Source organism: Hyperolius riggenbachi, chromosome 11 (genome assembly GCF_040937935.1).
Source record: "Hyperolius riggenbachi isolate aHypRig1 chromosome 11, aHypRig1.pri, whole genome shotgun sequence".
In the NCBI taxonomy this organism is placed as follows: Eukaryota; Metazoa; Chordata; class Amphibia; order Anura; family Hyperoliidae; genus Hyperolius; species Hyperolius riggenbachi.
Window position 1 is genome coordinate 132,960,468 of NC_090656.1, and position 13,837 is coordinate 132,974,304.

Here is a 13,837-nt window from a genome sequence, read left to right on the forward strand (position 1 = left end):
TCAGATATGACAAGACTAGCTGCAACTCTGTGCTGATCAGGCATGTCAGTCATGACAGTACTGTTCCGCAAGTAGCAGCTTATCAGTAATGCATACAGAAAAGATGACTCTGGCTTTTAGCTCAAGTGTTGGTTTGTTGTGGAGCTCTACAGGGATCTTCAGGGAATCTACAGAGACTGTTGATTGTTCCCCGATCCATCTTTTGCAAGGGAATGGGAGTCTATTGTCTTTAGCAAACATCTTATTGATCATCCATGATGTGATCCGTCATGACAGTTCAAAATAAATGAAAAGAAATAACACATTTTGGTTACGGACCGTAAGGGCCATTTCAAATTCAAACACCCAAAGGAGTATATGGGTCACACTCCTCCTCTGGCACAAGCACGGCCCTGGTGCAGCTGCGCGAGGATGGCTGCACCTACGCAGTAGCATGGAGCCGCACCTGCATGAGGCATGGCCGTACATGCGCAGGCACAGTATGGCCATGCTTATGCTTGAAGAGGAGAACGGTTGGATCAAATTACCGACATGCACTTGTCAGTAATCTCTGGAGGCTCCACGAGCTGCAACAGAAGACTGGAGGATGCCAAGTGAAGCCTCATTAGGATCCAGAGACTTCCCTCTTCTTAAAAGGGAACCTTAACAAAACAAAAAAAACAAAAAAAATTTTTACTTCCCCAAGGCAACTTGCAGCCGTCCTGTGCCCTCGATTATTCTCCGGTGCCCCCGGTCGCGTGATAGTTTCATTTTTGGCCAACTGAGAGTCGGCCCCTTGCCACACGCATCCTTCTTCGCATTCCTGTTGTCAAGCACGAGTTTTCTCTTCCTGCGCAGGACGCGCTTTATGGCGGGAATGCGAACAAGGATGCGCGCGGCCAGGGGACGGCTCTAAGTCGGCTGAAAATTAAACTAACCGCCGCTAGGGCACCGCAGGATAGTCCAGGTCCGGCGAGGGCGCAGGTCGGCTGGATCAGGCTTGGGGAAGCCCCAGGTAAGGTTTCCTTTAAGTACCTAAGCTTTGGCTGGCTAGCAAGCCAGGAGCTAAGAAGTAGACAAAATTGGAGCAGTTGGCCATGTGAGTCAGTCAAAAACCTTGCTTCATTCAGAGGAAATATGCTAGCTTTGATCCCTGCTGATCCTCTGCCTCTAATACTTTTAGCCATAGACCCTGAACAAGCATGCAGCAGATTAGGTGTTTTTGACATTGTCAGATCAGCCAAGATTAGCTGCATGCTTGTTTCTGGTGTTATTCAGACACTAATGCAGCCAAATAGATCAGCAGGGTTGCCAGGGAACTTGTATAGTTTAAAAGGAAATAAATATGGCAGCCTCCATATCCCCTCTCACTACAGTTGTCCTTTAACCTTTTTTTCACAAAAGAATAATTCCATGAAATTAGTGATCTCGGAATTTAATAGAATACATCTTTGCATGTTGCACACTAAAATTATTTTTCGAATACTTTAAGAGACACTGAAGCGGAAAAAATATTATGATATAACGATTTGTATGTGTAGTGCAGCTAAGAAATAAAAAATTAGGAGCAGAGACATAAGTTGAATATCGTTCCAGTACAGGAAGAGTTAAACTCCAGTTGTTATCTATGCAAAAAAGCCATTGAGCTCCATGACTTTCAAAGTCGCAGAGAGCTCTATCTTCTGAAGCTTGTTATCTCAACTGTCAGTCACATTATTTTCTTTTTCTCTCCAGAGGACAGGTCAATAGTTCACAAGACTGCTCAGTAAAAACATTTACAATGCTGAGTAGTGTGTAAACTGCAAATATTACAGAATGATGCAATGTTATAAAAAAACACTATATAACTGAAAATAAAAATATGAGAATATTTTCTTTGCTACTAATCTTCTAGTAATTATCCGTACTGCACAACCAATTCATTATATCATATTTTTTTCAGCTTCAGTGCCTCTTTAAATGAAGTAACACTATATATTCCTTTGTGTATACAGTATAGACAGATAGATTCAGGTGTTTACTAGCGGAATATTTTTTTTTTTAATTACTCCCATTGAAATTACATAAAACTAACATAAAAAAAAGACAAAAAAAAAAAAAACTGGTATAAAGTCACTAGAAGGCAAAGCTTGGCTTCACTGAAGCTAACTGATAACACTGCAAGTTGCAGGACAAATGAGCAGATTATCCTTTAACCACTTCCTTACAGAGTGGTTTGTGGTTTTTCTTTTTTTAGTTTGCCCACTAGAAGTGGACTCTCTCACAGTGCACATCCTCTTCCCCCTTCATCACCTCAGCCCAAGACCGATCCTTTTTTTTCATTTCCACCAGCTGAATCTCTTTTCCAGGGCTTTCCAGTTCCACATCCTTAAATGAAGATTTGAGAAATAAAACTGTTGGTTTTTCTCCTGAAGTGATCCCCAGTCCTCGTCTCTGGCACATATCGCTGAGTGTCAGGGGACTATCAAGCATTAAAAGCCAAGCGAGGTGATCAAGTGGAAAACGACAATTTCGGCTGCTGTAGCCATGGGTGTAAGTACGCAGTGCTTGGTCTCGACATTTGGTGAGGTGGTGATGGAAGGCACATGCTTGCAGGCAATCCAGCTGGCGAACGAGGCGAAAGAGTCTTACCCAGTTGTTCTCCATAAAAGCTTTATTTATAGCAAGTGCCAAACGGACTTGTGGGTTACCCTGAATACTATGGGGAAGTTGCAGAACTTTATTTATGGCATCCATATTTCCTATAACACACAAACAAGATACAATTATACATTATAACAGGTTGACAAATTTACATACAAGTAAAGCAGCACCTTCCACCTCGCCCAGCATCAGTACACATTGTAGCTGGACACAAAAGTTTAGTTTAGACTTACCGGTAATAGTATTTCTAACCATTCTAGTGTATGGCTTGAAAATGAGAGACTCCAGGCTCCTCCTCCTGGGGAAACACAATTAGCAAGAAGCGATTAAAAGCCCCCACCCCACCCCCTACACTTCAGTATGTCAACAAGAATCCGGCCACCAAGATACCCTGAGTGCCTCAACTGCTGACTTATTCTCTGAACAACACCATAGTGTGCATAGTATGAAGAAAGATCCCTGAAGAATAGGGAGGGATGATGTACGCCATACACTAGAATGGTTAGAAATACTATTACCGGTAAGTCTAAACTAAACTTTCCCTAACCATTCAAGTGTATGGCTTGAAAATGAGAGACAGACAAGTAATCTCACACTTACATCAGGGAGGGACTGCAGCCTGTAAGACCTTACGCCCAAATGCCATATCTTGCCCCGACAGGACATCTATTCTGTAATGCTTCATAAACGTCGTCGGAGCTTTCCATGTGGCGGCCTGGCAAATCTGCTGTAGTGATGCTCCTGCCTTTTCTGCCCATGATGTAGCAATTGCCCTTGAGGAATGAGCTGTAACCCTTGGCGGCGCTTCTTTCCCCTTCTCTTTGTAAGCGTCAGTTATCACTTTCCTAATCCACCTTGCTAGTGTCGATTTTGGCGCTTGAGCTCCCTTATTTGGACCTCTATACGTTACAAATACATGACTTGATTTCCTAAATTCTCTTGTCCGTTCCAAATATTGAAGAATCGTTCTTCTGACATCCAGGCGGTTGTATCTTTCCTCCTTTTCATTGGCTGGGTTATGACAGAACGAAGGTAGAACCACCTGCTGTGTTCTGTGAAAATCTGAAACTATTTTAGGCAGAAAATTTGGGTCTGGTGTGAAAATTATCTTATCTGAAAAAATTCTTAAGAACGGCTCTTTGATGGACAAGGCCTGCAAATCACTAACTCTTTTTGCTGTAGTTATAGCTGTTAGAAATAGTGCCTTGAGAGTTAATTTCTCTATACTTATTTCCTTTATTGGCTCATATGGTTCCTCCATTAAGCTCCGTAGTACCAGTGGCAGGTCCCACTGAGGTGCCACCTTCACCTTTATTGGTTTTGATCTTTCCAAAGCTTTGAAAAAATCCCTTACTAGCCCTACCTTGGCCAGCTGTTTATCTAGAAAAAAAGATAGCGCTCTGCACTGAACCCTTAGCGTACTCACAGCTAGCCCCATATCCACCCCCTCTTGAAAAAAATCTAAAATATCTGTGATGGAATTAGAGCCTTTATGTCTCCTTTTGCACCATGCCAAATAAGCCTTCCACATCTTACTATAGATTTTTTGTGTTACTGGCTTCCTGCATTTTAATAATGTCTGCACCACCTTCTCCGACAACCCCCTAGATCTTAAGACCTGTTCTTCAGATACCAGGCTGTGTAACTGAACATTGCTGGATTTGGATGACACATGGGTCCTTGATTCAACATGTCTTTCCTCAGTAGCAATCTGAAAAACTGACCCTGTGATTTCACCCACAGCTGGGTAAACCATGCCCTCTTGGGCCACCAAGGAGCTATTAGAATCATATTTGTTTTTTCCCGCTCCCATTTCTTTATTGTCCTTGCTATTAATTTGATTGGAGGGAAGGCATAGACTGTCTGATATGGCCAAGGTTGAGACAACGCGTCTATGGCTACTGCTTGACCGTTCCTGTATAGCGACATAAATTTTCCCAGCTTGTTGTTCTTTGGCGTTGCGAACAAATCTACCTCTGCTCTTGTCCACCTTTCCTGTACTTGATTGAACAGATCCTGATGTAGTGCCCACTCTGCCTGTTCTATTATGTTTCTGCTTAGGTAGTCTGCCTGTGTGTTTAGACTTCCCTTGAGGTGAGTTGCTGCTAAGGATGTTACTCGGGTCTCTGCCCATTCTAGCATCTCCATGCTTATGTCTAGTAGACTTTGTACTCTCGTGCCCCCCTGTTTGTTTATATACGACACTGTGGTGACATTGTCTGATAGTATTAATACCTCTTTGCCTTGAACTAGTTGCTGGAATCCCTTTATTGCCAAGTGTACCGCTCTCATTTCTCTTGCATTGGATGATTGCTGACTTTCTTCCTTGCTCCATAACCCTTGAATATGCTGCGAGCTGCATACTGCCCCCCAACCTATGCTGCTTGCATCCGTTGTGATGGTTACTACCTGCTGCTGCGACCACAGCCTGCCCTGCTTCAGGTTGCTGCTTTGCTTCCACCACTGCAATGATGTTTTTACCTCCTGCGGTATCACTACCTCTCTGTCTAGGGAGTTTTGCTTTTTGTCCCATATTTTCAGTAAAAAGTTCTGCAGTCGCCTGCTGTGTAGTTGGGCCCATGTTACCGCCGGAAAGGCTGCCGTCATGTACCCCACCAGTCTCATTATGTGCCGAATCGTCACGGTCCCGTCTTTTGCCACTTGAGCTGCCGTTTCTTTCAATCTGTCTATTTTTTCCTTTGGCAGGAATATCTTTGCTTGGGTTGAATCTATTAAGAACCCCAAGAACCTTATCTCCTGTGTAGGTATTAAATTTGATTTCTGGTGGTTGATTATCCATCCTAATTGAGAGAAAGTCTGTACTACCACTTCCTTGTGTCTTTCTAGTGCCTCTCTTGACTGCGCATGAATTAGCAAGTCGTCCAGGTAAGGTACTATTGCAATTCCCTGCAGTCGCAAGGGTGCCATTATTTCTGAAATAATCTTTGTAAATATTCGGGGTGCCGAAGCTATCCCGAAGGGGAGGGCTGCAAACTGAAAGTGCTTCGTTTGTATTCCCTCCTTTACTGCAAATCTTAAGTATTTCTGATGCTTCTCCCAGATCGGAACATGGAGGTAAGCATCCTGTAAATCTAGATTTATGAAATAATCTCCTCTGTTCAGAATCTGTCGAACAGAATAGATGCTTTCCATACGAAACCTCTTGTATTTCAAATATGGATTTAGCTTTTTTAAGTTCAGGATAAAACGAAAGCTGCCCGTTGGCTTTTTTATCAAAAAAATATGGGAGTAGAAACCCTTGTTTCTTTCTCTTAATGGCACTTCTTTGATTACCTTCATGGATAATAGGGATGATATCATTGCTCTCATCCCTATCGCCCTTTCTACATCTTTTGGGAGGGGATTGATGAAAAACCTGTCTGGCGGCAGAACCGAAAATTCCAGGCGGTAGCCTTCCTTTATAATATTCAGAACAAAAACGTCTGGGTTTAACCTTTCCCATTGTGCCAGAAAATATCTCAATCTCCCCCCCACCTCCGAGTCACTTGGAACTTCTAGTCTCATCTGATTTCCCAAGGACAAAACCCCCTCTTCCTCTACCCTTGGGAAACCACTTTCTCTGGAATGGTGTATTTCTACTTTGCTCTTTCTTATCTTTTTTCTGCTGAAAGGGTTTTGGAAAGAAAACTTTTCTTTTCTTGTTTGGAAACTGCTTCCCTTTCTCGGCTGACCTTTTTAAAACATTTTCCAGCTCCAAACCGAAAAGCAGTTCTCCCTCGAAAGGGAGTTCACATAGCCTGTTTTTTGAGGTTAAGTCTCCCTCCCAGGCCTTCAGCCAAACCGCCCTTCTAGCTGTATTTAGCAGTGCAGTTGTACGTGCAGTGATTCTAATAGATTCTGCCGTTGCGTCTGCCAGGAATGCAATAGCCTTTAGTACTACCGGTATTGATGCAGAATAGGAATGCAAAGGTTCCCCTTTAATTATTTTTTCCGTTAGGTTCTCTAGCCATATTTTAAGGTTTCTAGAGATGCATGTAGCTGACAGATTCGCCTTAAACCCAAATGCTGCCGCTTCCCATGCTTTTCTTATTAATAGCTCAATCTTCTTGTCCATTGGATCTTTTAACATTCCCGCATCCTCAAAGGACAAATCTGATTGTTTAGAGTACTTGGCTAAAGACGCATCTAGTTTGGGGCATCTAATCCACTTGCTTTGCTCTTCCTCTTTAAATGGGAACTTCTTTTTAGCTGATTTTGGTATGAACAATCTGCGTTCCGGTTCCTTCCATTGTGCTGTAATAATATCTTTTAAGGATTGATGAACTGGGAAAGCTCTGCTCTGCTGTTGAATGAGACCCCCATATACCATGTCCTGCTTTGTGGTTTGCATTGTCTCTTCCTTAATACCTTCCGTAGTATATACTGCCTTTAGCAATTCCTGCGTCTCCTCCGGAGCAAACAGGAATCTTGGAGTTTTAAATTTTGCACTATCGTTTTCCGATTCTTCCTCTGATACTCTATCTGAATCCTCCATTGATTCCACCTCCTGCTCCTCATCTTCTTCTCTCTCTTCCTCTTCCTCCTCCTCCTCCTGTAAGTCTATTGGAGGTGGTGGGATATATGCTCTAACATTGGCAGGGCCTGCAGTTTCAACTGGAATTTGTCCCTCATTCTGCTGAACTGCTACTGCCTGACTTTCTTTTAAACCTTCTTTTATCTCTTCCTTTATATTGTCTTTAAGGTTCTTAAGCTCTCCTCTTATCTCTTGTCTCATGGCTTCAATAAACTCTTTAACTAAGACTATAGATTCTGAAGCCATAATTCTGTCTGAGCATTTAACACATAATGTTTTTGGCCAGCTTGCTTCTAACTTGGTTTGGCAGTTTGGGCATCTTTTGCTCCTAGGTCTTTCCCCCTTGCTATCCGATTTAGCCTTTAGGAGAAAACATAGAGAAGACAAGAAAGTAGACTAAGTAAAATGCCTGACTGCTAAAAACAACCCCATAACATACAGTCATGACATTCATGTATCTGCAGCCATATACGTTACCGCCATAGAGCTGCCTGATGTAACGCTCGTGGCTGATGCAGCCTCCACACCCGTCTGCGACTCCTCCATTGCGCCGGGCGGGCCGCCGGAAGCACTCCCTTTTAAGCCCTGTGCTTCCCAAACGGAGTCCGCGGCGTCTTCCGTATATGGCAAGCCGCCGGACTTCCGTATAGTTCCGCCTCCTGGCGCCTATAAATGACGTCACTGCACGCCCGCGCGCGCTTACGTCACCTCCGTTCGGGCCTGCCGGCGCTCGGATCACTCTGCACCTGCTTGTCCGACTCACCGCTCCAGCCCACACCACCAACGGTACGCCAAGAGGAGAACGCCATGCTGCATAGCAACTGTAAGTTTTTCTTTTACATGCACGCACAGCCGCCCGCTAATCCACCGGATAGCCCACTATCATAGGCCAGGATCTTCTCTCCCAGCGCCTGATCACAGGCCAAGAAAGGAAAGAATTCCCATAAAACATAGCCTATCTAGCCTGCTATCCCTGCATTGCAAGCACTCCTGCTAACTGTGTCCCAGACTGGCCGGAAACACAAGAATACTGAAGTGTAGGGGGTGGGGTGGGGGCTTTTAATCGCTTCTTGCTAATTGTGTTTCCCCAGGAGGAGGAGCCTGGAGTCTCTCATTTTCAAGCCATACACTTGAATGGTTAGGGAAAAGCCCATTTATAAAAGGCTGATGTCTCTTTGTGATATTTAACACTTGTGTTATGTTCCTGTCCCCCAGTTGGCTATATCAGGTCACATGAAACTGAGAATATCACACATCAAACATGTCTGACCAATGAGCAGATGAGGAAAATATCCTGCTCCCTTTGAAAGTGATGGGCATACTTAGTGGATAGGGTTCAAATGAAGGTCAGCTCCCTAAAGCTTACTGCTTTATAGATAGGCTGGCATGATTTGTAGAATGAATGGCATAATAATATCAATAATCAGGGGCATTGCTAGGATCCTAAAAGATCAAGGGCACCAAAGAGAAAGGCAGAGTGCAGCACGCAAAACCATGATGTGGGTACTGGAAAATGGGCGTGGCCATGAAACCTTTACCCCAAATGTCAAATGCAGAAACCATACGTGAATTGTAGAAACTGTTACGCTACATACTGCAAATGCAGAGACCGTTAACACTGAAGAACGTAACTTTATACATGTGAATTACCATACTTTTGCATGGCGGGGTGTCAAAATAACATATATTGCACACAAATAAATAAATCCTGCACACTCAGAAACCCTCCAAATATATACAGTGATAGATATATATATATATATATAGATAGATAGATAGATAGAGAGAGAGAGAGAGAGACTAATAACGCACTGTTATAAGATAAGAACATAAAGTGCTATAAATATATGTAAACAATAGAAAGTGCAAAAGTGGACGGAACACTTCAAAGCAAATATCAAAAACCTGAGTGACCAAACAAGAAAAAAGTATGACAGCAGCAGGAACACTAATAAAGTACAATATAAAAACAAAAGTTTGTTTTCTTAAAACAGAAAGATAATTCAGGTTGGAGTGAGTTCCGAGATGTTTCCCAGTGCATCACTGCTGAATATATGCAAAAACACCCAGAGGTACAGAGTACCCAGCAAGCTCATGGTGAACCAAAACCTCCCAGAAGTACGTAAGGGGCTACAACGGACCTTAAAGCCCCCTTACTAAAATGCTTTCTGTTTTAAGAAAGCAAACTTGTTTTCCATTGCATTTTAATAAGAGGGCTTTTAGGTCCATTGTAGCTCTTATTCCTCTGCAGCCTGCTGACTGGACAGTGTAGTGCAGCAGAATATCCCTTCACTCTGCTCCCACCACATGTAGGCATTCTCCCACTGTATGACTGGCAGCAAAAAGGGCAGGGCTGACTGACTTGCAGTGCAGCTCTCCCATCCGCAGAAAAGTATATGAAGCTAAAGATAGCATTGTGTACTTCTACTAGCTGTATCTCAAAATCAATTTAATCATACTTTACCGATTGCAAAACTGGGTGTAAGGCTCTGATCCCACTGGAGCCCCCGCGGAACAGACTATTTGTCCATTCTCCGCTTATTGCTAAGTGGAGAATGAACGGCTCCTATGTTATACATAGGAGCCCTTCACACCTGTCACTCTGCAACGGATCCACGAGATCCGTGGCAGTAAGCGGACCGCACTTCTGTGCAGTCTGCGATAATCCAGGGCCAGGCGGATGCATTCCCCCATATAGCCTATAAGGGGGGTGCATCTGCCCTGGGCTCCAGCCGCATCACTGCAGACCATTGGAGAAGACAGTACACTGTCCACTCCTGCTGACTGCACGTGATTCAGTAGTCAAGTGGAAACACAGCAGTAGTGAAGAACCTAAACATATGGCTGTTGTATGTTTGATGGAATAAAGCTCTCATAGAACTCATATAACAGTTTACGGACCGAAATCTAGTCTTAATGTTAAGCTTGCTGTTACTCACAACGCCTATGTGTCGTCATGGCTCATCCCCTGCAAAATCCATGACTTTCTTGGTCGTAGATTTTGCTGCCTGTGCGCTTCCGTGTGAGGCAGGGCTATGAGCTGCAGCCCTGCCTCGCACGTGTCTGTCAGTGGCGGATCTCTGCCTTTCCCCCGCCCCTCTCAGCGAAGGAAGACTGAGGGGCAGGGAGAGGCGGCGATCTGCCGCTGACAGACGGGTGTGAGGCAGGGCTGCGCCTCATAGCCCTGCCTCACACGGAAGCGCTGCCCGGATTGCCCTCCCGGGAGTTTGGGGGGGATTTAGTTAGAGCGGCGGGAATGCAGCGGTTTAGTTAGGGCTATTAGGTTAAACACTTCTATTAAATAAAAAGAAGCTTTTTTTGAGACTTCAGACTCTAAGTCTGTCTAGATAAGCCAGATGCTTGTTTCAGGTGTGTGATTCAGACTCTACTGAAGCCAGAAAAATCATCAGGACTGCCAGGCAACTGACTCTTATTGTTTAAAAGGAAATGAATATGTCAGCCATGGCTTCTTTCACTTCAGGTTTCCTTTAAAGCTGGTTGGAAATAAGGAAGGGTAAGGAAAAAAAAAAGTATATAAAAAATGATTTAATCGATTAATTATACCATGAAGCCACCACTGAAAACCACTGCTTTAGAAAGTGTGCATAGCTAAATTCCTTTTTCTGGAAATCTCAAATCCTTACCCAAATCATACAACAGTAGAAGTGCCTGAAATTCAGCTTGTCTAGGAAATTTGCCACATCCTCTGTAACAGTCCATTAATTCAGCAAAGCTTTCCCGCAACTGTGTTGCATGGAGTACTTCACAATAATCTTCTGGAGGAAGTTGCCTCACTATGTAAGGGGCACAAAGCAAAAATCCGAGGCTTTCTTCAAGCAAAACAGCTCCTTCAGTACCCTGAATCCTCTGCACCGTCAGGTCCTGCCTCACTGCACGCAATCGGTCAAACACAAATGTGTAAGCTAAGGCCACATTGGCCAAGTCTCTCTCATTAATGTTCTCCCAAATTTCCATCAACAGATAGTGCACAGTTTTTAAAAGAGTGGCAGGGGGCCGCAACTCTGATGGAGAAGAGAGCTCTTTCCCTGCAGCAGGCCGGCTATATTCTTTAACCATCCTGCCTGGGTCAGCAATAATATACTTCCCTCTTCTGATTTTTTTTCCAACAGGCTGACCATTTTGTATTTCCAGGGGATGAAGTCGTTGATGCTTTTCACGCTCCTTCCTCTCTTTTTCGGGACACATATCTAGACATAAACCAACAGGAGGTAATGATGACCGATCCATGGTCCCGGATTGCCCTTAGTGTGTTCTGGAAGAACAATTCAAAATGTTACTGTTCATAAAATCTAAACTATTGACTGTAGATCAGACAGCACAAGAGCTTAAAGGGACCCTGAGCACAAGCATAAATTGAAAATCTGGACGTACCTGGGGCTTCCTCCAGCCCCCCATAGCCCGTGAGGACCCCGGCATCCTCTGGGTCCCTACCGTGGTCCAGGTGGTAGCTCACCTGACTCTTCATCACGGCAGTAGCTTATGGCGACCTGAATGATGGCACACAGAGGCCGCACATGCACAACTTTGGTCGAAGTCGCCGGATTACCAGAGCCACCAGAGGGACCAGGAAGATGACAGGGGACCTGGAGGAAGCCCCAGGTAAGTCAAAATGTTCAATTTATGCCTCTCCTTAGGGTCACTTTTAATGAACCAGCAACTAGAGCGTAACTAGAAATCGCCAGGGCCGCCTGCAAAAATTTGGCCACCTAGGCCATTGCCTAGGGCACCACAGGAGGAGTGGCACCAAAGCAGCAGGCTAAACTGGTGAAGCACTTGCAAGCTTACAAATGCTGCAATGCAGGGAGATCAGGCGGTACTCTGCTGCTAGCTGCCTGTGCAACAGCCAACAGCTATGGACATGGGCAGCATTGGAGACGGAGAGGAAGCTTCTGCACTGGAGATGAGCGGGGAAATGAGTGACACAGATGGCTGCTGTGGTGTGAAGGCGAGCTGGTTACCTATACTGAAAGGGGGTTGGGGAAGGAGGTATTAAGGGAGTCATCTGGCTACATATACTAGAGGGAAAGGGGGAGGGGTCATCTGGCTACGTATACTAGAGGGAAAGGGGGAGGGGTCATCTGGCTACGTATACTAGAGGGAAAGGGGAGGGGTCATCTGGCTACCTATACTGGAGGAAAAGGGGGGAGGAGTCACCTGGCTACCTATACTGGGGGGCTCATCAGGCTACCTATACTAGAGGGAAGGGGTCATCTGGCTACCTATACTGAAGGGGGTGGCAGGTGACAGTGGCCTAGGGTGGTAAAGATTACAAATCCGGCCCTGGTTGTTCCAGGATTATGCAGCTTTAATATGCAAATGTATGCAGCTTGAAAATGGTCCAATCGAATACTGCTGAGGTGGAATTCCATTAGTCTATTTTCAAGCAACAAGCAGTTAGGAATTATTTGCATCTCATGAACCTACTGGACATATCAGTATACTGTATAATCTATATAAATAGTGTGCATTCAGAAAGTATTCAGATCCCTTATTTTATGGTGTGCAGCATTACGGTTAAAACTTCATTATAAATGTTTTAGTTTATAAAACCCATGGAGAGGCAATAGCCTGTTTCCACTACAGCAGAAATTGGGCCAAATCCACAGTTTACCCGCAGGCAAATCACGCTGGAAAACTCTGCCATAGGGGATAATGCTGCCGCCCTTCGAATCGCTTGCCAAAGCAATTTATCTGACATTGCAGCATTTTTCCATGCGGGCAGCTGTGAATCCAATAGCCGCACATGGCATGGCTTCCAGGAATCAGCTGCGTACTTGCACAGCAAGCATTTCGCAGGACGCATGGCGGCTAGTGGAAACTGGCCCTTAGCCATGGACCCTGAACAAGGATGTAGATAAGGTGCTCTGACTGAAGTCTGACTGGATTAGCTGCATGCTGCTTGATTCATGCTGGGAACACGATGCAATTTCCCATCCGATCAACAGGTGATCAGACAGGAAGTTTTACCGTGTGTACATGAGGAAGAAAGAGGGACAGAGAATTTGGTTCCCAAAGAAGGACTGTCCCTCCAAAAGAGGGACAGTTGGGAAGTGTTAAGTTTGTATGTTAGAATGTTAGCCAAAAGGCATTATTTTATCTTCTGTCCTCCCTTTTAGACTCTAAAATGTATTTTCCACTTCAGCAATTTGTTTAATTTTCATCCTGTCTTCCTTATTTCCATCAGGGTTTACCCTTTCCCTGATGATGTTCTAGAGTTTGGGTTGCTAAGCATTCCCTATCTAGAAAGCTCAGCCTCCCGTGTGCCGAATTTCTCCTCTTATAGCCTGTCTGCTCCTGGGCGCTGCAGGTTTGCTGTCTTACTTTGTCAGTCGTTCAGAGATTCTCTCCCTTCTCAGCTTCACTGCTTGCTTATTGGCACGGCAGCCACACATGTGCAGTGTTTTCCTCTTTTTCAATACACTTCCGGTGCACGTTCCTATTATGCGCATGACGTCTCCAGCATTGTCTAACCATAACTCTCTGCTGCCATCTACTGGCATTTTGTATTAGCGTATGTGGTTATCTACTGTATATACTGTAGTGTATGTATATTGTATATTGTACAGTCTACTGCTTTTATTGTACAGTATACAGAAGGGAGGGATCAGCAGCACTGAACCGGACACTATATGAGGAGAGCTGTATATACTAAAAGAGAAT

At 44.4% G+C, this 13,837-nt stretch overlaps 1 protein-coding gene across 1 annotated transcript; it reads right to left on the reverse strand.

Moving 5' to 3' along the window:
• Positions 1–1,995: 1,995 nt before the first annotated feature.
• On the reverse strand, positions 1,996–13,592 carry SAC3D1 (SAC3 domain containing 1). The gene is made up of 3 exons (XM_068261593.1): positions 13,499–13,592; positions 10,801–11,429; positions 1,996–2,720 (listed from the first exon to the last, which is right to left on the reverse strand). The coding sequence occupies exons 2-3, from the start codon at positions 11,402–11,404 to the stop codon at positions 2,224–2,226; spliced, it is 1,101 nt and encodes a 366-aa protein (XP_068117694.1). The 5' UTR covers positions 11,405–11,429; positions 13,499–13,592; the 3' UTR covers positions 1,996–2,223.
• Positions 13,593–13,837: the final 245 nt, after the last annotated feature.